The 26,269-nt window shown below is 34.8% G+C and overlaps 1 protein-coding gene across 1 annotated transcript in view; it reads right to left on the bottom strand.

The window, feature by feature from the left end:
• Positions 1 to 26,269, bottom strand: part of LOC126754037 (gamma-aminobutyric acid type B receptor subunit 1) — a 45,339-nt gene that overhangs the window by 16,362 nt on the left and 2,708 nt on the right. The window contains exons 2-3 of the mRNA XM_050465892.1: positions 8,536 to 9,562; positions 4,838 to 4,981 (exon numbers count right to left, since the gene is read on the bottom strand). Coding sequence (XP_050321849.1) covers positions 4,838 to 4,981; positions 8,536 to 9,387 — 996 coding nt within the window. The 5' untranslated portion in view covers positions 9,388 to 9,562. The remainder of the gene's footprint in view (positions 1 to 4,837; positions 4,982 to 8,535; positions 9,563 to 26,269) is intronic.

Raw genomic sequence — 26,269 nt, forward strand, 5'->3', positions numbered from 1 at the left:
TAACACGTGTTTGATTGATTGTCGTTTATATCAAATATTTTGTATTTACATTTTACATTAAGATGTGGTACGAATTCATTATTATGTTTGGCGGTTTGCACCAGAAAGCTTTGTTAGAGTTGCACAGAGTCACCTAGTGGTGACTCCGCCACAGTATCCCCTCCTAGAGAGCCGTAGATGTTGCGAGAAAGGCGGGCTTTAGGCGAATCATGGTAACTTTGACCTTGCTAGCGTTGATTTCGATAAAGAAGTACTTATTAGTGCTGCTGACAACCCTGAATAGGCCTCTGTAGGGTGCGGATACGATGGACGAATTGAGTCATTTCAAATGAAGACGTAGTGGCTTGATTCCAGCTTGCTGTGAGCGAACGGTTTTGTTGGGGTATGTCAAGAAGTATCGACGGGTCGCAGATCTTGCATGATGGGACGATGATAAAATCCGAAAGCTTGTGAAGCGTTGTGCCGTAAAAGAGCTCCGAAGGCGTACATGCCATGTCCTACTTAAGGTAAATGCTCCTAATTACGGCATATTAAGGTAGATTGATGAATATACGCACATTACAGTGAATCAAAAGTTAGACGGAATGAAGAATTATAAACAAATCGTAAATAAAGCTTTTATTTTTCATATTAACTTTTCAAATGATATAATTTTTGTACCGTTTTTTTTTTTGTTATTAATGCTTTTCTGAAACACTCAATTGGCCCCAATTCCGTTCTAAAATTTTGTCAAAATCCTAATTCCGTGCTACATTAGAAAAGGTTCTTATTTCAACTATTCCTAGCAATTTGTTAGTAAAACTTACACAGTTTATACGTGGAACACAACGAAACATTTTTATTCACATAAATCACATAGAAAATTACTTAGTTAAATAAAATAAAATAACTTCAAATATTTTAATGACATTATTTGTCAGCTATGCATTTGATGCGATATATAAACATAAAATAATAAGTATTTAGTTAGTAAAACTGGTGGAAAATTGATCTTTAAACAATTTATTGAGTTTACTTTAAGCTAAGAATTTAAATATATATTAAAACTCAATTTTCAACCCCAAAACAAAGTAAAACGAAATATGCTATATGTTCCTAATTCCGTTTCATAGCACGTAGATCGGTACAGGTGAAATTTCAATGTACCAAATTCCGTTCTAACTTTGCATTTAACATTTTTATGAGTTTATTATATAAAATTCATATTAAAACATATATTTCGGTAAAAAATGCTATAATGTACAAATATTTTAGTATATATATGTATATATATGCACTTACCCAATTATAATATCAGTCTTAAACAATTTTTACACAACTCTTAGAACTTTTCACAACAAAACTTGTTAATTATCACCACCGGCTAGGCAACTGCTTCCAGCCAACTAACATATGTGAATTTAATATGAAATAAAATGATTTATGGTTTGACATTTTTCAAATGTAAAGTTGAATATATTTTTAACAATTTAAAATAACTGTCCTTTGAATGATGGGTAGCATTGACTTATTTTGTTTATTTAAAAAACTTGTAAACAAAATAGCACGGGATTAGGTATTAGGCCTAATTGGGCACACTTACGTTAAAGGTTGCACTTAACCTCAATAAAATAATTGGTAGATAGGACGTCCACTGATCTGTATTGTGGCACATAATCCAATACTTTAATGTGCGGTGTCATCGCTCAACGAGGCCATTTCATTGTGGGAGGTACCATCATACGGCTTTAGAAACTATCGGTGCCGTCATGTTTGGTACTGGTTAAGCGTCTGGCCATTGGGTGAATCTATCAATTATCGTAAGGCAATACCTGTTAACTTCCGATAACGGAAACGGGCTCACTATGTCGATGTGTAAGTGCTCGAATGACTGGGAAGCTCTCGGCGCTGTACACTTTTATCCTGTCGGATGATTTTATTCCGTTTGAACCTAATACAGCATCTTTGCAGTAGCACGTATGCCAGGATGCGACAAATTGTATATTGCTTGCAGGAATGCTGAGCGAAACTTCGATGTTACAAATGGGCGTAGGCGACCCATAGGGACATGGTAAATCAAATTTCTTCAGCTTAAGAGAATGATAAATTATATCATTAAGATACGAATTTAATTCTCCATCGTCGACTTGATTCTCGGCTAACTCGTCGTAATTGATTGCAGCAGCGGTCAGAGATTGTATTCGTGAAAAAAGATCAACCGCGACATTCTCTTCACCTTTAACGTATATCGGAGTAATCTTGGATATAAAGTCGAACTGCCTGACTTGTCGATATGTCGCCTTGTGTAGCGAAAAGCAAGAACCATCAACGATCAAAGTGATAGTTCTGCATTGGGCAGCGGATGAGTTATCATAGCGAAATTTGCTAACTGAGATTGGCAGGTTTCGAAGTGGCGTTTAGTTGCTTCGGTCAAATGAAGAGTGATATTGTCGTTTTTTCCGTTACTTGGGTTCATGGCAAAAAGTGGTCCTTAATGTTTCAGGGCGTTTGGCAAGAATCGACGATAAAAGTTCAGGATGGTTAAAAAACGCTTAAGTTTCTTACAACACTCGGAAGTGGGATCTGCGTTAAAGCTTCTATACGGCTAAGAAGTGGGTGGATCCTATCTTTCGTGAATGAATGTCCCAAGAATTCAAGCTCAGAAAATCCAAACTTTGATTTTGAGACGTTGATGCTTAAGTTGAAGTCACTCCAACGACTGAAGACTAAACGAATATGTGCCTTATGCTCGTCAATGGACGTTGATGCGATGCAAACGTCGTCAAGGTACGTGAAGACTTACTCTAAACCTCGAAACACCTCGTTCATTAGTCGCTGGAACGTTTGAGGGGCGTTTCTTAAACCAAACGTCATATGAACTCATATAGTCCAAACGGCGTCCTGATGAAAGCCTTTCTGAAGGTCAATCTTGGAAAAAACTATTTTACCAGCTAAGATTGCAGAAAAGTCCTGCTGGAACGGCAGTGCTCTATAGTCGCCGCATGGCTTCCACGATCTTCAGCCTTGCTTCAGGACTCGCTCAGTTACTGCAGGAAGGACAACAAATGTCCACTTTAATAAACAATTCTGGCCGCGCAGCTGCTAAGTTTTGCTAAGTTTCAGCTCTAACTTCAGGATGACTTCCTCGTAGCTAAACACAGGTGAGCCGTTTGCTGCAAACAGTTGCATTGAGGTAGGACATGCTCGAGCTAAGTTTCGTTGACCTTGGGACGACTGGAGCGGTCGTTACCCAAAAGTAAATTGACTTTCTTTGACACGGCGGCGATTTCAGCTCGGAGCTAATGCAACACACGTGGTCGTCTTTTAGTTTAGTGGAATCGTTGAGAATTTGCGATGCCTCGAACCAAAAATCGAGGGAGTAAAAATATGCCTCGATAGTATCGTCCGACATCGTTGGGAGCAGGATCCGAGGACAGAAAATATTTGTAGAAGCGGCAACCACAATACTTACCCCATCGGTTACTTCAGTGCTATCGTTTAAGCTCACGTTAAAAAATATTGTAGATCACGTCGTGGTCAGCAATTTGTTGGTTTACACCAGAAAGCTATGTCAGAGTTGCACTGCGCACAATTTGACTTCGCCACATATACAGGGTGGCGCAAAAGATGAAATGATGAATGAAAAGATGATCAGAAGATGCTATAAATTTTGCAATTGACCTCTAATATCAGTTCTGTTTTGACATTTCTGTAGAAACCAATGCCAAATACACGTAAATAAACAATTGTAACGCTACACTGCGTGCCACAACCGAAATGCTGAAGGATGCATTTCCCGGGCGCCTAATCTCCCGTTTTGGCGATTTGCACTGGCCATCAAGATAGCCTGATTTGACCACTCCAGACTTCTTTTTGTGAGGCTTTTTTAAGTCGCGGGCTTATGTCAACAAGCCTCAGACTCTTGCAGCTCTTAAAGACAATATCCGTCAAGAATGTGAGGACCTATCGACGGAAGTTCTGGCCAAAGTGATGGAAGCCGCCATAAAAAGGGCTCAAATGACAATCAACTGTGGCGGCGACCATTTACATGATATCATATTCTCGTCTTGAGGTAAAAAAAATTTAAAAGACCAAATAAAAATAATCCACAAGCAGAATCAATGTTTTTAATTTTTTAAAAAAACTTTTTTAAAAACTTTTTTCCAAAAAACATCGGAAGATAATTTTTGCGCCACCTGTTATTTGATTCTATTAAGTCCTCGGGCTTAAATAGGCCTGTGTGGACAATGACTGAATGTCAATAAAGAACCAACCAACTGAGAAACTTATCTGTAAAATTCATATGTAATAACTGAGTTTAGCATTCGAAGTCTCTACTTTTGAAACACTTCATTGGCATTTTTGATAACCCTTCTAAAGGATGGGTGAGCTATATTAAAAAATTTTACTTACTAACTATCCAACTAACTATACTAAATGGAAAATAAATTTCTTCAAAATTTCCTAAAAGATAACTCGGGTATTTGAGGACGCTCCTTTGTTATATCACTTATTAAATCATAAAGCAGCCGCTTCAAATATTTAAGAAAAAATTTTTAGGAATTACATAAAAAATTCGGACTTTTTTTAAACTTTTCAAACATTGTAAAAGTTATTCCTTAATTAATGATTTCTCACTAATTTCACTTCATTATATATTTATACACTTCTATATTAAAGAATTATTGTGCTTAAAATTTAACTTTTCGTAAATGCGTACGAAAATATATTTATTAAATAAGTTTTCAGATTAATTGAACCTCGAGTGCACTGTTATTTAAGTAGCAGTTAATTCAGTGATACCTCTACTACTTATATACATACATAAATATATTATAATGCCTGCAAGATTACTTACCTGCACAATACTCCAGTGCGGCACCACTTTGGCTAAGCTTTCAGTCACCTCCGAGCAGGCGGAGCCCAGCAGCATAATCATACGTGTGTCAGGTTGCGTGTAAATGGCATGAAAAAATCGATCAACTCCAACACCGGGATCACACTAAGCCAGACGGGTAGGCATTCGGACAGAGAATTCCAAAGTAAATACAATATATTATTCATACACATCCATATATGTACATGTACTTATGATACTTAAGAAAAGAGAATTATGAGAGGTGTGAGTTGTAAGTTGTATAATTAGGAATATACTATATACCATATTGTATGTATCGTAGAAATTATTTATATCATACATCGTACTTATTGTACATACATATATTTAAGTATTTGTTTATTTAACTGAAGATGGTTTTAGCTTGCCAGGTTTAAAGCGGCTCAAAGTTCGTTAAAGAAATTTTGCTCAGCCTATTAAACAGGATATTACATTGTGTCCCCATGAATATTTTATATAGTTTTGTGCATTAAAACTCGAAATGAGCTTTCCTTTCAGTAGCTATGGATATCCTTACATCCTTATATACACATATATGTGCCTACATATGTACATACATACATATGTACATATGTATGTTGAGATGCTGTTGCGTGCGAGTGTATTTATAGTTCCTTAGAGCGTACGCTATTCGCTAGAATCATTGAATAATGAAATTTCAAGAAACGTATACATATGTACATACATGTTTATATATGTAAATGTACAGGTTGTTTGGCGCAGAAGTTGTATTGCCTGTCTTTACCTCGCAACAAATTCTAGTATTAATGCCAAATTGTGCACGTACAAAGTGCGTTTAAGTCGCTTGACTGTGATTTTCCTCCCCTAAAATGTGCACAGTCCTGTTCAAAATATTTGTAAGCTTTGAAAGTCTGTTGCTTTTTTACGAGATAGAATCAGCTCACTCGCGAACATTGAAATAATATTAATATTACGGTTGGTTGTTTGTAGAGTACTAAAATAAGACTATTTTCGAACCGCTTCATTGTGACCTAAACCATCTTGAATACCGAAATAATTAAAATATTATTATTAGTATCATAAGCTGCTCACCTTTAAACTTTCCTACATTGCCGCCATAATTTATTGAAACAAATTAGATCATAGATACGACCTTTGGTATTCATTTGTTTTTGTATTAGTATCGAAGCATTAAATCCAATTTAAAAAAAAAATATATCTCTGCTTTAGATATTGGGAAAATTATTCGAGTACCCATAATGTTATCTTGATCAAATTAGAGTTACAGAGTTCTCGGAATTTGTGAAATACATATAGCTCCAAATAATATAGATTTAAAGATGAAGTATGCGAATGTCGATGAATCCATAATATCATCTTCATCATCATTTTAATTAACCTGAAAACTCTGCTTGAAAGTAACTTTTGAAACTCGAGTCTACAGAAAAACGGAGTCAATTTATGTTCTGCATGGTCTGATCCATAAGAATAACTATTTAAAATTTTTTATTCTACGAATTTCAGTTAAATTATAAAACCTGGAAGACACTGGAGGTTTAAAAAGTTTTAAACAATGCAAGTTGGTATCTCAATATTTAATAAAAAGTATAAATTTAAGTATACAATTTAGTTTCCTTAAGCACAGTCAACAAGTCTATAAATCGAGTATATTAATTCTTAAGACAAAAAAAAACTTTGACAAAAAAGCTAACAACAAAAATTGTCGTTTTCACACTCTTTCTTCAATTATGATTACATTCTTCTTAATATCTAAAGAGTGCATATATTTTCACAGCAGTGTCATCATCAGACATATCTACTTGCGCAAAAGTTTCTTCACTTATCACCGCTCTTTCCCAATTTTCTAGTACGCGCATTTAAGCGATTTCATAATTAAGCGCTTAATTTGGTTTGCCCATTAAAAGTTTGATGTAAGCTAAGCTTACCCGTACAAATATGTAATACGTGCACATGTTTCTGAAGTAAAATGTACTAGTTGGAAACCATTTTACAACTAGTATAACCTTCACGTGCAACTGGTTAGCCAACTATACTTGTAGTAAATCTCTTCCATATAAGACACATTGTCTTTTAAATGATTCATTTTCTGCCAAGAAATTTTTGTTTAAAGCGATATTTTTTGGCCTACTTTTATTTTGATCATTAATTTCTTGAAATTCCTTTATAGGGATATGTTTGAGCATACATGCATTTATGAGCAAATACGTACATATATAATGTGTTTTTAGAAAATTGCGCCACATACTTTCATATACCTGTAACCATTATATTAATTTCTTTTTATGTAGTACGTAGTATTTTTCATATATAACAGCCTCTTAAGCTTTTGTTGTATAGTATATTTGCTTTAGCATTGCTTTAATATTAACCTTGACTGATTTTGTTAGATTTTGTATCAATACAGTTTGATTTGTAGAAAATCGTTGTATTTCTTTAGGATTTACTATTCATGATAGTATAGTAATGATCAATTTGGCGATGCAGGTAGAGATACTTTTTTCAATAGGTAAGACTTACGACTGAACAATGGTTACAAATCGTTTAACTTTATTACGAAAATTCACGTTCTGTAAAGAATGTGTATCGCACATTCAAGATCGTATAATATCACAACTCTACACTTTTTTCTGTGGAGATATGTAAAGTCTAAAGTCTATGCGAACAATCCCGCTTTGATTCAGGCCTTGAAGCAAAACATCACGCGTGTCATTCGCCAGTTACCAGTCGAAATGCTCGAACGAGTCATCGAAAAATGGACTCAACAGAGAGACCAATTGTGTCCAAGCCGCGGGTAAAATTTGAAAGAGATAATCTTCAAAAAAATAAATGCCAAAGAATGTTCTTTCGAATAAATATTCCCCATTAAATTTGAAGAGTCTTTGGTTTGGTAGGGATTCTGGAAATGGATGACCCTTTAGTACTATTATTTAACATAAAATCGTTGTGACTTTCCATTAAACAAAAATATTTAGTCATTACATTGAATCTAATCTAATAGAAGGATAATATTTTGTTCTTATCCTAAAAGTGTTCACTATGAATTAGTGTGAATGAATGAATAATCTCACTATCAACGACATCGAGATATTTTTTTAATAAATATAGCACACCAGGCGAGTGCAAAAGTATAGGTAATTGTAAAGATGATTATGTTTCAACCGCGGTATCAGTAGAATGGGAACCGGTTGGAACTCCACTGCCTTCTTGCAGTTTTTAATAGATTTCTACGATTCACGAGAACTTGGCGGTCAACCACACCTCACATAGCGCGGTAACAAAATCCTTCTCAATATTATAGATCAAAGTTTTTACGATTTAAATAAATATGCATATTTGTGTGTTATATGTGAATTCTTCCTAGATTAAAGTAAGCAAAATCTAAACTTTTTGGATCCTATTTGCAAACAAATTATTGTGCACTTATTTTTATATACTTACATCCTGATTGCAGTACGGGGGAAGGAGATTTTACCAGCAAAACATATAGGTATAATTAAGCATAACTATTTGAAAATCAGGCAAATTAGTTTGAAGACAATAACTGTATTGAAAAGCTTTGTCCAATTTTGCTACTACTAAATTTGCTTTTATGATATTTCATTGTTGTAGTTCTACTCCATTGCATAGTATAAGCGAACTGTTAAACTCACATTTACTCATTATTTAGATTTACTCACCTGTGTATCGTTAGTCAAGAGCTCCAGTGTGTAGTCGGGTAAAATTTTCTTGCTATTGATATGTTCTACGGCCATTTGTGCCGCGCTCAATTCACTCCAGCCATCTAAACGTTGTCCCTGTCGGTTGGAAAGCTCGAACAGACCAAGCAAAACAATTCGCCGGCTGTTGCGCCTAATTTCTGCTGTCGTCATGCGACGTTGACTTTCAAACACTTGATTAACCTTCAAATTGTTTTGAGGCCAATTGGCTGAAATTCTCGTCGAGCTGCGGCTAAAGTTTATTTTCTCCACAGTCTGCGTGTCGGGCTGAATACCGCCGCTTACGTTTTGTACTTTTACGAGTGTGGCGTGGTGGGTCGGTGTTTGTTGTAGACCATATGCTACATGCGTATGCTTTTCCACCTTTGTTTTTGTACCGTATGCCACATCATCATCACTACTTGTTTCAAGCGGAGGCGTAGGCAAATTAAGCTCGACGTTGGGACGGTTTCTTGTCTGTGCCAAGACAGCACGTTCAGTTGGCGCACTTTCATGACTGTGGGTTGGTTGGAGACTAAGTTTATGTTTGCTTTGGTGCGTGTTGGTTAGTTTGATTTGGGTTGCCTGTAAGTTCTGTTGTTCTAGCTCCTGTGATTTTGTAAGGCTTTTTTGTTTCCTTGGTGTATGCAGTTGGCTTCTGGTGCTGTTGTTGTTGCTCTTAGGGGTGTTATATATCTCAGTGGTTAAGTAGCTCGTCGTGCCGGAAGCACTGCTGCAAAGTGGTATACATATTGATGTCACAATAAGTGTGAGACGGTATAATTGGCCCGTTTTCAGCCAATGCCAGTGACGTTTTTGTCGTGGCTTTGGCATTACTCGGGCGATATGATGGTGATGTGAGCGGTAGGATTTTCTTGCAAATACTTGTCATTTAAAATTTTACTATTGTGTGCTCAGGGTGTCATATACTGAGTGTACTCTTGACAAGCAATTGCGACACTGAAGGACAGTTGGCGCAACAAGCAGCTTACAGCAACATTCGTGGTATCTGCAGTGAGGGAAAAACATAATAATTTTAATGCATGCATGTATTTATTAGTCTGAATAAAATATTTTGAGAATATTTAAAATCCATAAATTTTATTGCTACTCTCCTTCTTCGTTTTCTGTTTCCATTAAATTTACATTTTTCATGCCCTTTATCCTTTTTAGCATTTGACGACAACACCTGAAAAGGCATTCATTATGACAATGAAAAGAAATTGAAAAGGTTTGCGAAGCCTTGACTTCGCACCAGCCGCACAGCAAATTAATTTCCGTTTTCCGCCGCTTTGACGGATGAGCGCCGCGCTGTTGGCGAAAGTGCGACTAAGTAAGCAAAGGAAGCAAATCAAAGGAGTCATTACGATGAAGGAATACAATGTGGCGAAATTTCAGACATGCTCGGTAAGAATGCCTTGCAAAAGAAGTGTGGATGTGGTTTATAATGCTTTGGCATTTTTTTTTAGAATCTGTCCAGGATAAAGCCAAATAATGAAACCGGAATAATTGTAATGGGTTAGTAAATGGTAAGTAAGTAATAATGTTTAGTACAAGTTAGCTACATCGATTTAGAACTCTGTCTAACCACCATTTATTTCTTCCTCTTTATTAGCGTAGACACTGCTTAGGTGGTTATAGCTGAGTTTACAACTGCGCGCCGGTCGCTCTTCGTTTTCGCTGCTTGGGTCCAATTCGAGATTTCAAATGTAGCCAGATTCTTCTCCACCTGGTCTTTTCAACGAAGTGGAGCTCTTCCTCTTCCTCTGCTTTCACCGGCGGGTACTGCGTTGAATACTTTCAGAGCTGGAGTGTTTTCGTCCATCCGGACAACATGACCTAGCCAGCTTAGCCGCTGACTTTTAATTCGCTGAACTATGTCAGTGTCGTCGTATATCTCGTACAGCTTATAGCTCCATCGACTGCGGTATTCACCGTTGCCAATGTGGAAAAGAACGTTTCTCTCGAAAACTCGTAACGTCGATTCATCAGATGTTGTCATCGTCCATGCCTCTGCAAGATATAGCAGGACGGAGGTGGTGAGTGACTTGTAGAATTTGGTATTTGCTCGTCAAGAGAGGACATTATTTCTCAACTTCGTACTCAAGCCGAAGTAGCACCTGTCAGCAGGAGTTATTCTGCATTGGATTTCTTGGCTGACGTTGTTGTTGGTGTTAATACCGGTTCCAAGATAGACCCAATTACCTACGACTTCGTTATGACTGTCAACAGTGACGTGGGAGCCAAGTTGCGCGTGCGACGACTGTTTGTTTGATGACTGGATATATTTCGTCTTGCCCTCGTTCACCACCAGACCCATTTGATTTGCTTCCTTATCCATTCTGAAGAAAGCAGTTAATTGCGCGGTTGTTTTGGTCAATGATGTCGATGTCATCGGCGTACGCCACTTTCTTTCACTTTACAGTACATAAATCGGGTCCAATGTCGATACAGAACTTTGCATACAAAGCGTGTTTAATGTATGCGATCTCTCCTCCGAAAATAAGCGAAATTCGAACTAACTTTTCAAGCACCCATATTCCGACTCTATGGCTAATCCTTTATCGAAAATACCGATCAATCTGTCAGATACCTAACTGAATGTCAAAGAACATGTTTTTCTGGAAATTATATGTCGTGATGCAACAAATGGATAACAATTGTTCAATATTTAAAAATCCGTATTCATGACGATTAAGACTTTCGAACTTACTGTTTCCGTTGCACCGCATATATTGGCCTATATGTGAGACATCTTAAAGAAATTAAGAGAGCGTTTCGCTCTAATACATAATAGTAGTAGTGCATAAAAGTGACAAGATCGCCCCAATAATAACTCTATTAACAAATCATATATACATATATCTGCTTTTGACAATTCTGCTATTCTTGTCATTCCGATTACTTTAATAGAAATACGTAAAAAGAACTCAAAAATTCCATTTCTGTTCCGCGGAATAATTTAAATCTGCATTTCTAAAAATAGAATCGACATGTGCATCTTTGGCCATAAAATCCACACTGTGACGCTGCAACCCTTAAGCGCCGCGTTTGAAATAGTTCAACACCAGACGCGAAATGTTGCAAACACAAATCACAATGGATAACCGAAAACCGCACATGCCTTCATATAAAAAAGTTAAAAATAAAATAGTAACAATAACAGTGTCAACAACGTGCTTCAGATGAGTCCGAGTGCTGCAATTATTGCAGAAATAGCAACAGACTTAAAGCAAAATTTACAAATACAGAAACATTTATATATATAAAGGGTGTTTTTGGAGGTGTAAAACTTTTAATAATTTGGCTTTACTACTAAATTGTACAGCCTTCAGTTTGGTCTACCTACCGACAACGGAAGTTTTGGAAATACATTCCCACTATTTCAACTGGTTTTTCCGGTGTAAGTATTTGTTTGATAAGTGATAAGTGTAAAACACTTCCCTTTACTTTGACTGCTATTTCTCTAAGATATTCCATGTCACTAAAGAGGCACCCTGTATAACTGCTTGATAGTGTATACTGACTCGAAAACAAGGCAACATATACAAACAAGTGTACTCGTACCCAAAAACCCGAAGCCGTGTGGAACTGAAGCACTCAAGCATACGCTATTATGGAGAAAACACTTTTATAATCGTTTGTGTACATATGTATTTGTAGAACTCGCCCCAACATATCGACGTATGCATGTGGACTCAGCTGTGTGTTTTGTTGGACAACTCGAATGTACAAAATTGCGCCAGGAGCTATAGAGCGAAAGCCCGTACAAAAGCGACCACAATTGTGTAGCCTCTTCACATTTATGAAACTGGATGTATGTGTGTGTTAACGGCGTAAGGATAACTGCATTGTTATGGCGACATTGGCGAATCGGCATAAGCGAGAGCTTGATCCAGCTACCGACCAAACTCTGCTACCATGCTGTGAACACTACAAAAGTGTTGAAATTGTAACACAATTCTCACCCAATCGACTTCAATATAAAATTCGCAAACAATTTGTCCAATCGAAGCTACTAGGAAAACAGCAATCTATTGAGTACACAGTTTTGATGGTAAGGTTTTTGCTAATGTTATCATACTCACTTATTTTTTTTTTAAGATATCTAACCTGTCTTTAGAGAAGTTTATTGAGAATTTATTGATGAGTTCGGAACTCAACACTTTTGTCAAATAGGCGACATACATACAATTTTGATCCAGTTTAGCGAACCTCAAAAAGTCAGTTTTCTCATGTCCAAGAAAGCCGTTAAGATGGGTTTATTAATATTTAATCTTAGTATAGTGGAATGAAAGATTGGCTGTTTAATAATTTTGTCTTATTCGAAGTCTTCAAGTTGGTTCTTGTTGTGTCCGCATACTACAAATTTCTTTCCAGCGCAACTTTATATCGACTTATATTTACCTATCTTTTAATAATATCGTTTTAATCAATCTAAGCCTCTATTAAACCTAAGTATTCACGCTAGAGTTCTTTGGACATAGTAGTGACATCAGTGAAACCGATTTGAATACTTTAGTTTGATTGTTCAAAGTAATTAGAGTTAATTGAAAAATCAATAGAATTGACATAGTCAGTCGTTTGAAAAAAATTAAGACATTGTTCTTTTAAATTATAGTTAGTACGATAGTGACATATATAGAGAAGCCTCACATGTTGAGAAAATTGGTTAAGTGGATCGTGAAAACCATAAAATATCCCATATTAGTATCGGAATGTTTCGGCTAAAATAACGTCCAGTGCCAACCGGCCCAAGCGGTCCAGATGTCGATTCAATAAGGCAGATAAATAGTATCTACGGAAATTATTGAAATCTTCTAAAGGGCATAACGTTATTGAAGGTTAAGCTTTAAAAATATTTAAAACAAGTAAGAAAGGGCTAAGTTCGGATGCAACCGAACATTTTGTACTCTTGCAACTTGCAAGAATTAAAGCGAGATGTAGCCGGCTGTTCGAAAATTCTGGTAAGGGTTATAAGGTGGGTAGGTCAAGTTTTCGCTCAAATGTATCCATTTTAGGCACGAAGGTAAACTGTTATGATTAAAACACCTTCTCCCAATTTCATTAAGATAACTGAAATATTGGCTGATGTATCAGCATAAAGTCCCTCCAAGTTCGAAAATCTTTATAATGGGTTGTCAAAAAAGTCTTGCGGTATTTTTATTGAATTTTTTTTTTTATTGAAATTGAAATGAATTTTTGATGACTCATGCCCAGCTCTTGACCGATGCTACGGCTGTTACTATGCCGGTCAATTTTCGACGACAGGCCTTCCGGAGCGTGGCGCATCTTCGACCACCTCTACTCGTACACTAGAACGAAAACGTTGAAACCATCGTTGTGCGGTGGAAATGGAAACTGTATCGAGTCCATAAACTGCACAAATTTTATTGGCGGCTTGAGATGCATTTTTGCCTTTATCGTAGTAGTACTGTAAAATATGTCGTATTTTCTCTTTATTTTGCTCCATGTTTGCGACGCTATAACTCACGAACGACTTAAAAGAAACGACATCCATCAAACACGTGTTAGCGCGTGAAATGAGCTTTCCAAAAAGGTATAGCATGACAACTAGCGATATTTTCGGTCACAAGTCAACTATAGATACTGGGGTATTCGGGACTTAGGGTCTTAAAGAGTTTTGGTTGGATTTTTGGTCAACAGATGCCATACTTTAAGGGAATTATTACTGCGAAACTTTATTTCGTTATATTAATTAATTCTTGATTTATGTACTGGAAAGTGAAATAATCAAATGGAACTTAAAATTGTGTTATATGGAAAGTAGGCGTGGTTGTAGTCCAATTTCGCCTATTTTGCACATGTGGCATGGGAAGTATATGTAGTATATTCATATATACATATATGTATATAAATTAGGGGGTCCCTTATTTTTTAAAGTTTTAAATTTTTATCGCATAGGCCTTAATTTGGTTCATTTACCCTTAAAACGATGGGAAATACATTTTTACCTCACTTGGAGTGCGATTTGCATCGAATCGTGTTTATACATGTTGCGCGGTAGGAGCGGTGGGTATTCACGGCTTTCGTCATTTGTTCTCAATTATTCTCGCGATTAACACGAACATTTAAAAGATGACAGTAGAAATAAGAAACAATAAAAAATGTGTTTTCTCTGTTGGAAAAATTCTAAAAATATACAAGATATTTACAATCCCAGTTAGGAGCATTTTAAGAACAATTTAGATAATTTATTTGATATAGTACAAGCTGATACTTTGGAACTGATTAATACTGAAGGGGGTATTCTCTTCTTGTAATCACTTCGAAAACTCGATTTTTTTTTTCATTTCGAAAACTCGAAATTCATATTATTTGATAAGTTACAGCTCATAGTCGCCGACGTGTCGTAAGCGACTGTCTACCAGGCGTCATGACAAGTCTGCAGCTACTACGTTTCTAAACGCATTTTTCTCGAATCATCATTTTCTGAAACTGTCATGGTCCTAAAAAAAAGTATTCAACCGATTGCTTTAAAATTTACATATGTTCTTCTGCTCATTTATACTTATCGTCCCTACCAGAATTGTTTATTTTCGAAAATATTTTTATATTTGTTTTAAACGATTTTTAACGAAAAAAACAAGATTTTCGTGACTTTTTTTTGAAGTTTGACATTTTTTTTATGAAATTGATTATATTTGGTAAGGACGATAGCTGCAGAACTACTGAATAATAATCCATTCGATTTTTTTATTTCAAGCTATCACCATGACCAGTGAAATACTTTTTTTTGTCGGGGACTACTTTGATTAAAAAAAATATATATTAAAATTGTAAAAAAAAAAATTTTTTTTGGCACATTTTAAAATACAAATAAAAATATATTAAGAAATTAATATTATTGAATTTTACTGTCGCATAAAAAACATTTTCCTAAAAAGTGGTAAAATGTATGCGTTCACATGAGAGTACCCCCTGAAGAGGATAAGATATTTTTACAAAAACAAAGAAAACCATGGCGTCCAGGGTGTTTAGGGGGTATAAAGAAAAAGATAACCGAAAAAGAAGAAATCGCAAGATAATGGAAATTAAATGAAGATAAAAAAAGGTGTCAATAAATGTGTTTCGGAGGTTTATCGTCATCTGTTACTGCGCAAGATTCTATTCAAATGCAAGGTCATCAAGATCAACTTACCAGCTCTGATGAAAGCCTTGAGGAAGCCAAATGGTAAGTACAAAATGAGGAAGGAAAAACTGTATCACGCCTAAGTTAGTTGCATCTTTAGATAGATCTTTAGATTATTGAACTATCTATTATTTTCTTAGGAGAAGACAGTGAAAAAAATTAAAATTAGACCTCTGGGGCGATGCATCAAGCAAGGTGGATGGCTACAGCTATTTACTCTTTAAAGATATATTTGTTACAATCTCAGTTAAAATTAGTGCCATGGCTTGGATGTAGTCTGGCGGTGAAGACACCAAATTAATATTTGTGCGTTTTAAAGAGGCTTAAGGAATATGAAGCCGTAGACAAATTGATCTTCATTTGCCCTGAGCAAGTTTAGTCAACATCTTTGGTACATGGCAGAAGAAATTGTAGTTTTGTCACTCTTTGATGATGAAGTTAATGAATAAACCAAGACAAATTTAGTAGTGAATTTCCAAAGAGAGAGTTTGCATGATTATGGGAAGAGATATATTCCATCTAAAGAAGATGTGGCTAATAATTTGTATATTAAGTAGGATTTCAATAAATACTATTTATTAAATAGTACTATTTTTTATACTGTTTTGAATAAATTGTTATTTATTGTTGTGGGAAAATAATTAAGTGGTTTTGTGTTTTCCAAGAGCACAATTTTATTTTCTCGATTTAAAATTTCTAAAATTTTTATCTAGAGCCCCGTTTCTACATGGAATGAAGATGTTGCCTATCCAGAGGCGAAAAGGAAAGTGCTTTCTTTAACGGCAGTTAATGATACAAGATTTTCATGGTTTGATCCCTGCAAAAGAAAAGAGAAACAATTTTCTACTCTGTGTTCAGGAGTATAGAAATAATCCAGATTGTACTTGTATAATAAAATAAATATTTCATAAAAAATTTAATATTTCAATTGATTTAGCTACATAACGGAAAGGGTTAAAACGACCAATTTTCAAAATCTTCAGTCTGTCGACACGGGTTAACGTTGACGTAGGAAGATGAAATTTTGTATTTAAGTAAGTCTGGATAGTTTAAAAGAAAGTTTGCGTTTCGATATCTAAATTTTTTTCCATATAAGGGACAGCCTAATATACCTATATAATTGTTTGGATTTCGATGCTCTGATTGCTCTGATGCAAGATTATAATTTATTCGGTTGCACACGAACTTACCCGTCCTTACTTCTATTAAATCAAAAACAAATTAATTAATAATACAATGTTTACAATAGAAAAAAAAAAAAAAAATCAAGCAAATTGTTATTACTTTTGATCACCACTTTTGCGCTGGTAGCCTAAATTATATTATTGAAGCTTTTCAAAATTAAAAGCGTTGATGGTATCCATGCTCCTTGAATTTCACTGTTATATACAATTTTACGGTGAAATTTGTAAAACAAACCTAACTTGCACATATGTATGTACAAATTTTTTCGAAGAGTTTGGCAACTTCGATCTCATATACATATGTATCATCCATATGAAAAAATAGATTATGTCTGATTTTTAATGTTTTTGTAACTGCTTCTTATACGAATAATAAATTTAATATTAAACAATTTCCGGCAGACACGATTATTTGAGTTTAGTGAAGTATGGCAGAAATTGAATTCGGTTGATGTGACAGCTCAACATGGAATTTGATCTAATAAAAGCAGCTCAAAAGGCTAGAAAATACTCTTACACCTTTATATTTGTGCAAAATTACAATATAATTATATTTGACTTCCCACTTATGTCAAAATAAATGCCCATACATATGTATATATGTAGTATGAACGCTGATATTTCATGTAAAATAAAGCAGAAAAATATGCATAATATAAAGGGTGTTCTAAAACTAACCCAAGATTTAATTTTGCCATTTATAGCTGACAGTTTAGGCTTAGTAAAAATGGAGTGTTACAGGATAGAAGAAATTGGCGGCCGCAGTTTGAAAAATATTATTTGAACTCCTTCAAATGTGAAGAGATATGTAAATTGAAATGGCTGCAAATTTAAATCTCGTGCAATGGTACCCTCATTTAGCTGAGCTCAATTCGGAAATACTTCATCCATCTGATTCGATAATGATATGTGCTACCGTCTTAAATAACGTATCCATTTTACTCGTCGATGTGAAAAATTTGTATTGACATGGTCCACCTCAAATTTGTGCTGATGATGATATGTAGACGTAAAAGGCTTTAGATAACGGAAAATTAAACTTCAAGTGACTTATATTTCGAATATTTCGTATTAAGTGTGTACTACTAAAAAATTTGGCTTTTGGGCATAAACAATTTGTTTTAATTTTTTTCCTAAGAAATCGCATATGCGGAACAACTTTGAAAAGCGGTTTCGAACCAGCGATTTTCAAGGCGAAGTTTATCTTTTAGGGATTATAAAAATGTTCATTAGGTTTTGAAATATACGAAAGAAATTTAATACATAGGCGCATACCCACATTCTATTGGTCATTTGTAGGTATCGACTACATTGGACGACTATAACATATATCTCCTATACAATTATTCAGGTGTTTTATTTTCCATTACCCTGTCTTTAATTAAAAATCTAAGAGCTTGTAACTTTGCAGAACTGTTCTCTAATACTTGACAGTGATAGTGAAAATAAAGAAAATCCAAATCTGGAACTTTGTGGGCGTGGGAAGTAAAATTCTTCTAACATAATGTGTTGGATTGTCTTTTGCTAAGTATAAGAGTATGCTGAGAATTACAACAACAACATATCTCTTTGCATATAGAGTTAGACACGCGGAACAAAATTTTAACATTTAATGAAGATTTTAAATTGAAATGAAACTCAATGCTAAAATACATACATATATGTATGTCTTATGTATCTGTATGTATACAACAGTAAAACTAAATCATAAAGTGAATAAACTGCAGACGTGACTCTTTCAAAATAACTCCCCTTTCTGTTCTTCACATGATGTTTACTTGACGGGCACCCATTTCCCACATAAATCGAATGTAAATAAATTTGTGACGCCTCATTTAACACGGCAACATTTATACTCGTATTCTGCTCCCCGCCGCCATAAAGTGCAGTCATTGTTGCCGTGCTTATTTAAAATAAATATTTAAGCAAGTAAATATCACCTCTGTTTGCACACTTCGCAATGGCATTAAATATTTAAGTAGGAAAAATAAATATACGGTGCTTCAAATTATACCGACTGGATGAATGAAGTCATACACAAATGTAAAATGAAGGACAAGTAAGTAGATATGTACCATGTAGCGACTAGGTAAATATATGGACTTATCTTATAAAGCGTTGGTTGTAACGGCAGTTAGGTTTACATAACGGGAACTGCCTGTTCTACCTGTTTCAACTTCTTAGTTATGTTAAGATATCTCTGTTAGTTTTTTGCTCTTGGAGTATAATAGTTTTGTTCACCTAACGGTTGTTTGTACAACGCGAAACTGTTAGAGACAGATATCAGGATGACAACACGAGTTGGCTGTCGGTCCATCCGCTCATCCATGTAGACGATAACTTGAGTAAAAATTAAGTTATCTTGAGGAACCTTGGTTTGTTTTATAGTCCATACGCAGGGTTGGTATTAAAGAAGGACGGAATTGGACTATTGCCGACAAAACCATTAATCGAAACATATAAAGTGCAATTACTAAACTTCAAAAGTTAAAATAGCTGTTATTTAGAACAAAGGAATGCATTAGGGTTGAGCATCTATGGCTAATTTTTTTGTTTAAGTGGGAATGGTTCCGCCGTGTAAAAAGTTTAATGTACATATATCTAAAACCATTCAAGCTATAATAACGCAATTTACTAAAGACAAATACTTCTAACATCCTTACACACTTTGTGAAAATAGGTGAATTCGGATTATAACCCCACCCACTCCCCACATAAAGGCTTGGAAAACTTTGCCCGAATAGTGCAATGAAAACAAAAATTGTCAAAATCGGAATATAACTGTTGAAGCCCTCATATACCGAAAATGTGAATCCCAGTGTCGTGGCTGACTTTTTAGCACAAATACCGGTCAATATGTGAGATATATAATTGAAATTCAGTGCTTAAAATCAGGTGAAAACTTGCCCTTGTCCCGATATAACTAATATCATTATTTTCGAATTATATCCCAAATACGTAATATAAGATTTCAAACTTTGGTTGGCCTTAAAACATTTACGAAGCAATATGTAAAGTTTTGCTAACGGCTTCGCCTGCTTTGATCATTGCAAGAGTATATATGTATATAGCCTTTTGTTAAACCGGTTATTTGGTTAGAGTTTCTGTAGAAAAGTTTATCAAACTCGATTTAGCTCATGTGGCATTAATTGTTGTAAGATACTTTGGTGACTTTTATTGATTCATTCAAAAAACTATTCCCGTGGAAGCAGCCAAATGCCGAATTTCCAATTAACGAAGTTAGAAAGTTAAAATTGGAATTTAATTCCGAATGTATGCCGCAGCAGTAATACGAATGTAGTGTGGCATTTGGAATTTGCTGGTTGCAATTAATTTAATGTTGTACATAGTTATTGCTAACTTTAACAATCTAACCAATATAACTATTCTGCTTTAATCAAACTCAAGACTTTTTTAGCGTTTGAATATGAGTCCCAATAAAGAGATGACATTAGGACAAAGAAGCGACATCAGTTATGAAAAAAGCAAATTCTTAACTATACAATCAATTGAACTGTTTCAAAACAAAACACGTCACTCAGTGCTTTACTACATATATATAATTTTACTTGCTAACGAGGATCGAGATCACATCTCTCGTTTAATTAAGAAAATCGTAATTATTTTTCTTATAATTTTAAGCTCGTTTTAACACCCATACATTAGTGTCTCGCTGGACTTTAAATTTCGAATCCCTGAACATTAGAAGAATATTACAGAATAATATGCAGACGAGTACTGAACCTAAGTAAATACTAAAATACAGGATATTTCAAAATTCTTTACACACCAATGAAGCTCTTGGTATAAATATAAAACAGTTACTGACCTTCACATTTTTATTTGAATTTCACCAGATTTATCACATCCCAACAGCTACACTGAATAAATTATTTCTCAATTGCCATGAAAGCAAAAAATCAAAGAAACCACATGAAATCAATAAATTTTGTTAAATAATAATAAAAACGAATTTGACCACTTGTCAAACTCGGACAGGTGATATTTTTGTTATTTGCCACAATGAATTTTATCAAAAATATATCGATGGTTATATGCTTGTGGCATAGATTTGACTGCATATTTTAATACCAGTAATCTATAATATCTATTCGATAACAGTAAATGGTAAAAATCTTTGGAAATTTATCTCACGATACGGGCTGGTTACTATACCACTAGTAGTATTATCCGATCAGGTTAAGCTATATGGCGTTAGAAAGATACGATTTCGTACTAAAACAAGGGCATCTTACAATAATCTCTCTGGGTTTCATTAAGGAACCTCACATACCATTGTCAATCTTTACGGAGTAAAATCAGCAGGATGTTCGAAAATCCTGATGTTAGTTATATTTATTAAAGATGCACTGTTCTTAGTAAAATAGTATAATATTGGACGTTATACACGGTATAAAGTTACCTGGAAGTTCGACAATATTTATATTGGGTATTCGAAAAAGTCTTTTCGTATTTTGTCAATGTAATTGTTAGAACGAATTAACATTTGCGATTCTTTGCTGAAGCGAAATGAAATCGAACCATTTCTGAAGCGAATGGTAATAGGAGACGAAAAGTGGATCAATGTGAGAAAAAAAATATGGTCCAAGCGTGGTGAAACTCAAAAAATGGTCGCAAAGCCAGGATTGACGCCTCGAAAGGTTATGTTGAGTGTTTGATGGGACGAAAAAAATGGCCAGAACTGATCAACAGAAAGGGCTTCGTCTTCCATCAGGACAACGCTAGACCACACACATCTTTGATGACTCGGCATAAACTGGGAGAACTTGGCTGGGAAGTTTTGATGCATACCCATATAGCCCTGACTTTGCGCCATCGGATTACCGTTTGTTGTTCAAGAGAAGCCTGTTAAAATTACCTGTCGCAGTTTTCCGCCGAGAAATCAGAAAAGTTTTACACTGATGGAATAATGTCTCTAGCGGAAAAGTGGACAAAAGTGGTCGACCAAAATGGTATATATTTGGTTCATTACAGTTCATTATAAATATAAAAAAGTAAATTAAAGTTTGATTAGAAATACGAAAAGACTTTTTCGACTACCCAATATTAAATAAACTATATGTGGGGCTAAGGGAATTGTAGATCCGATTTAAATAATTTATAAAATTCAGACATACTATTATCTGAGAAGGCTTTTCTTTGAATTCCAATTATATATCTCACACGTTGACCGATATTTTCCGTAAAAAGTCAACGATACGCACTGGGGTACACACATTTGGTACTTAGAGGCTTGAATAGTTTTGGTTCGATTTGGAAAATTTTCAGACATAAGATGGCACTCTTCAAAGGCATTATTTATGCAAAGTTTTAGCCAGATACATTTACCGATATATACCAAATTTGGTTGATATCGGTCGAGTATGTTCCGAAGTATGGATTTTCACTTCAGTGTGGGCGGTGTCGGCTAGTCCAAATTTGATGCCGGCTCTTATGAAACCTTCTCTTAAGTAGTTTTGTGATTGCTAGACTCAGTATTGTTTCAGCACTCGTTTAAGATGGATATCTGCCATATTTACAGGAGGCAAAAAACACGGGTGGTGTCTATAGTTTTATACAGTTTGATGTGACTTTGTCGATTTCGTTCTGGTTATTATACCCTGAACAGGGTATATTAAGTTTGTCACGAAGTTTATAACACCCAGAAAGAAGGATCGGAGACCCTATAAAGTATATATATAAATGATCAGTATGTCGAGCTGAGTCGATGTAGCCATGCCTGTCCGTCTGTCTGTCCGTATATATACGAACTAGTCCTTCAGTTTTTATACTCTCGCAACAATGTTGCTAAGGAAGTATTATAGTTTTGTTCACATAACGGTTGTTTGTAAGTCCTAAAACTAAAAAGAGTCAGATATAGGGTTATATATACCAAAGTGATCAGGGTGACGAGTAGAGTCGAAATCCGGATGTCTGTCTGTCCGTCCGTCCGTCTGTCCGCCCGTGCAAGCTGTAACTTGAGTAAAAATTGAGATATCATGATGAAACTTGGTACACGTATTGCTTGGATCTATAAGAAGGTTAAGTTCGAAGATGGGCAAAATCGGCCCACTGCCACGCCCACAAAATGGCGAAAACCGAAAACCTATAAAGTTTCATAACTAAGCCATAAATAAATATATTAAAGTGAAATTTGGCACAAAGGATCGCATTAGGGAGAGGCATATTTGGACGTAATTTTTTTGGAAAAGTGGGCGTGGTCCCGCCCCCTACTAAGTTTTTTGTACATTTCTCGAAACTACTATAGCTATGTCAACCAAACTCTACAGAGTCGTTTTCTTCAGGCATTTCCATATACAGTTCAAAAATGGAAGAAATCGGATAATAACCACGCCCACCTCCCATGCAAAGGTTATATTGAAAATCACTAAAAGTGCGTTAACCGACTAACAAAAAACGTCAGAAACACTAAAATTTACGGAAGAAATCGCAGAAGGAAGCTGCACCCAGGCTTTTTTTAAAAATTGAAAATGGGCGTGGCCTCGCCAACTTATGGACCAAAAATCATATCTCAGGAACTACTCAACCGATTTCAATGAAATTCGGTATATAATATTTCCTTAACACCCTGATGACATGTACCAATATAACGCTATTTTGAATTCCGTCTGATGCCTTTTCTGTATAATACGAGTATATACATTAGGAACCAATGATGATTGCGGAATAAAACTTTACAAAAATACGGTATTTGAAAAATATGTAAATGACGTATAATGAAATCGCGATTATCACTTTATCATGCGAGAGTATAAAATGTTCGGTGACACCCGAACTTAGCCCTTCCTTACTTGTTAAGATATCGTTTTGAAATTTTGCAAACGTCATTTTCTTTTCATGGAGCTGCTTATTTGTCGGAACTGCCGATATCGGAACACTAAAACATATAGCTGCCATACAAACGATCGGAAAAAAGTTCTTTTATGGGAAACTTCCTCATTTGACGACATATCTTCACGAAATTTGGTATGAGTTATTGTTTATAGAAATAATGTAATATCAGAAGAAATTGTTCAGATCGGTTAACTATAGCATATAGCTGCCATACAAACCGAACGATCGGAATCAAGTTCTTGTATGGAAAACTTTCGCATTTGACGCGGTATCTTTACGAAATTTGGTGTGTATTACTGCTTAAGGTAACAATATAATCTCCAAAAAAATTGTTCAGAACGAATTACTATAGCATATAGCTTCCATACAAACTGAACACATAGTTACTAAAAGAAATGCATCTGTGAAGAGTGTATTAGCTTCGGTGCAGCCGAAGTTAACGTTTTTTCTTGTTTTAATGTCAAAGATGGACCACGACTTGTGTGAGGGAAGTTACCGTTCAGAAGCGGCCGATTTTGGTCAATACGATAAGAATTGAGTTTTGTCAGAACAGCAACACGTACATTGATAGAGACGTGGATCTTATACCTGTTTTTGGCTATGGTGAATGATTTGTATATGAAATATTTGCCTTAAGTTTGCCTAATTTTTTGTCAATATGTGATCTATAAGTTCATAAACCTAATTAAATTAGTAAAATAATCATTCTATTTAATCATAATAATTTCTTTCTTTTTGTTACACCTTACACATTATTTCCAATACTGTCGTTGCGCATTTAAATTCCACAAATCTCGGTATCTGTGCAAAATAGGTGATAGCAGCAGTTTCGCTCGACTTATATGGATATTTACTATACTTTTTATGCCAAAAAGAAATAGTGCTTTGAAATATATACTGTATTATAGTATTTGGTTTGGTTCAGTACTCGTCTGTATATTATTTTGTAATGTTCTTCTAATGTTCACGGATTCGAAACTTAAGGGGTCCCGGTGGTCTAGAATTTTCAAAAAATCGACTTTTTTTAGTTGGTTCGAAAGCATAGTCCTTTAAAAATATACTGTAAAATTTTTGGAAGGATATTCACATTATTTTAGCTTCTATAGCCGTTTAAGTTGGTAGCGCGCGGTCGAGGCGCTCTATGAATTGATACTTTAAACTCATTTATCTCAAAACTACTTTTTTCGGAGTGCCGTTGATTAAAAAAAAAACTGTCCATCCGAATCACTTGAAATTTTAATATGGTGTTTATAAGATCAATATCTATTGCGGGGACTACGATCAAATTTTAATTTTAAGAACTTCGATTTTTTTTCGATCTAAAACTGGTCCAAAAATAGCTGTTTTCAGAATCTGAACTTCAAAAGCGCGAAATTTTTTTAATTTTCAATTTTATTTTTTGGTTGTAAAACCAGCGATAGCTGCACTCCTACTGATTAATAATTTATTTGGTTTTTATGTTTGAGATGTTCAGAAGAGTCAAAATCAACAACGGCAACGGGAGTAATTTTTTAAGATAGCTTTGTTTGGACGCCATTTTTAATATCGTTAAATTTTTTTTTTATTTAAGAAAGAAATATTTTTGTACTTTTCATAAGTGTATAAATAAACTGTAAAAATTTTAAATTGATTGGTCTTTTTTTAAACCTTAAAAAAAATTCAGAAAATCCCCTTAATTTGAGCGTTCTAGACCACCGGGGCTCCTTAAAGTCCAACTTGGCACTAATGTATGGGGTTTAAAAAGAGCATAAAATTATAAGAAAAATAATTACTTTAAAGGCAGTTTCAGCTAAATAAAACAACTTTGTGAAGAAGTAGTTTTGCTTTGTATATTATTATTCGGCGGCCATCAGAATTGTACAACATTGCTGGCTTCCAGCTATTGACACAATAATTTTTTGTCCAGTTCGAATTATTTAAATGTTCAGGTATTTAATTAGTTTTGTTTTTCCATGCCGAGAATATAATTGGATTAATAGTAGTTTTAACTTGTACGTTATAATGCATTAATTGTTCGTAAAAGGAAACACATATAGATTTTGCTTAAAATATATGTATAGTATGTAGGGTGGACCAAAAAAGTAAATTTTTTTTCTTTTTTTTCGAAATATCGTCCGAAAGTACAAAAAAAAAAATAAAATTCAAGTTCTTAATGTTAACAGGTTGTGCAAATAAAAAATAAATAACACTGGAATAATTTTTGAGTTCTTAAAATTAAAAGCTAAGGTAAATAGAGGTCGAATTCCAATTATAAATCGAAAGAGATAATTTTAAAATTACTATAAAATCATAAATTACATTATTTTTTATGCACAATCCAATTCAAAATCATTATTATCCTCGTCCTTGCTTTTATGTTGTATATTTTCACACCAAAGTAAATTAGAAGACAAGTAAGGAAGGGCTAAGTTCGGGAGCAACCGAACATTTTATACTTTTGCAACTTGCAAGACTCAAAGGCAGGGAAACACTTTAAGGTGTAAAACCAATCATATAGATAAGACTCAGCCGGATGTTCGAAAAT

The sequence above is a fragment of the Bactrocera neohumeralis genome, chromosome 3, assembly GCF_024586455.1.
Source record: "Bactrocera neohumeralis isolate Rockhampton chromosome 3, APGP_CSIRO_Bneo_wtdbg2-racon-allhic-juicebox.fasta_v2, whole genome shotgun sequence".
NCBI classification, from domain to species: Eukaryota; Metazoa; Arthropoda; class Insecta; order Diptera; family Tephritidae; genus Bactrocera; species Bactrocera neohumeralis.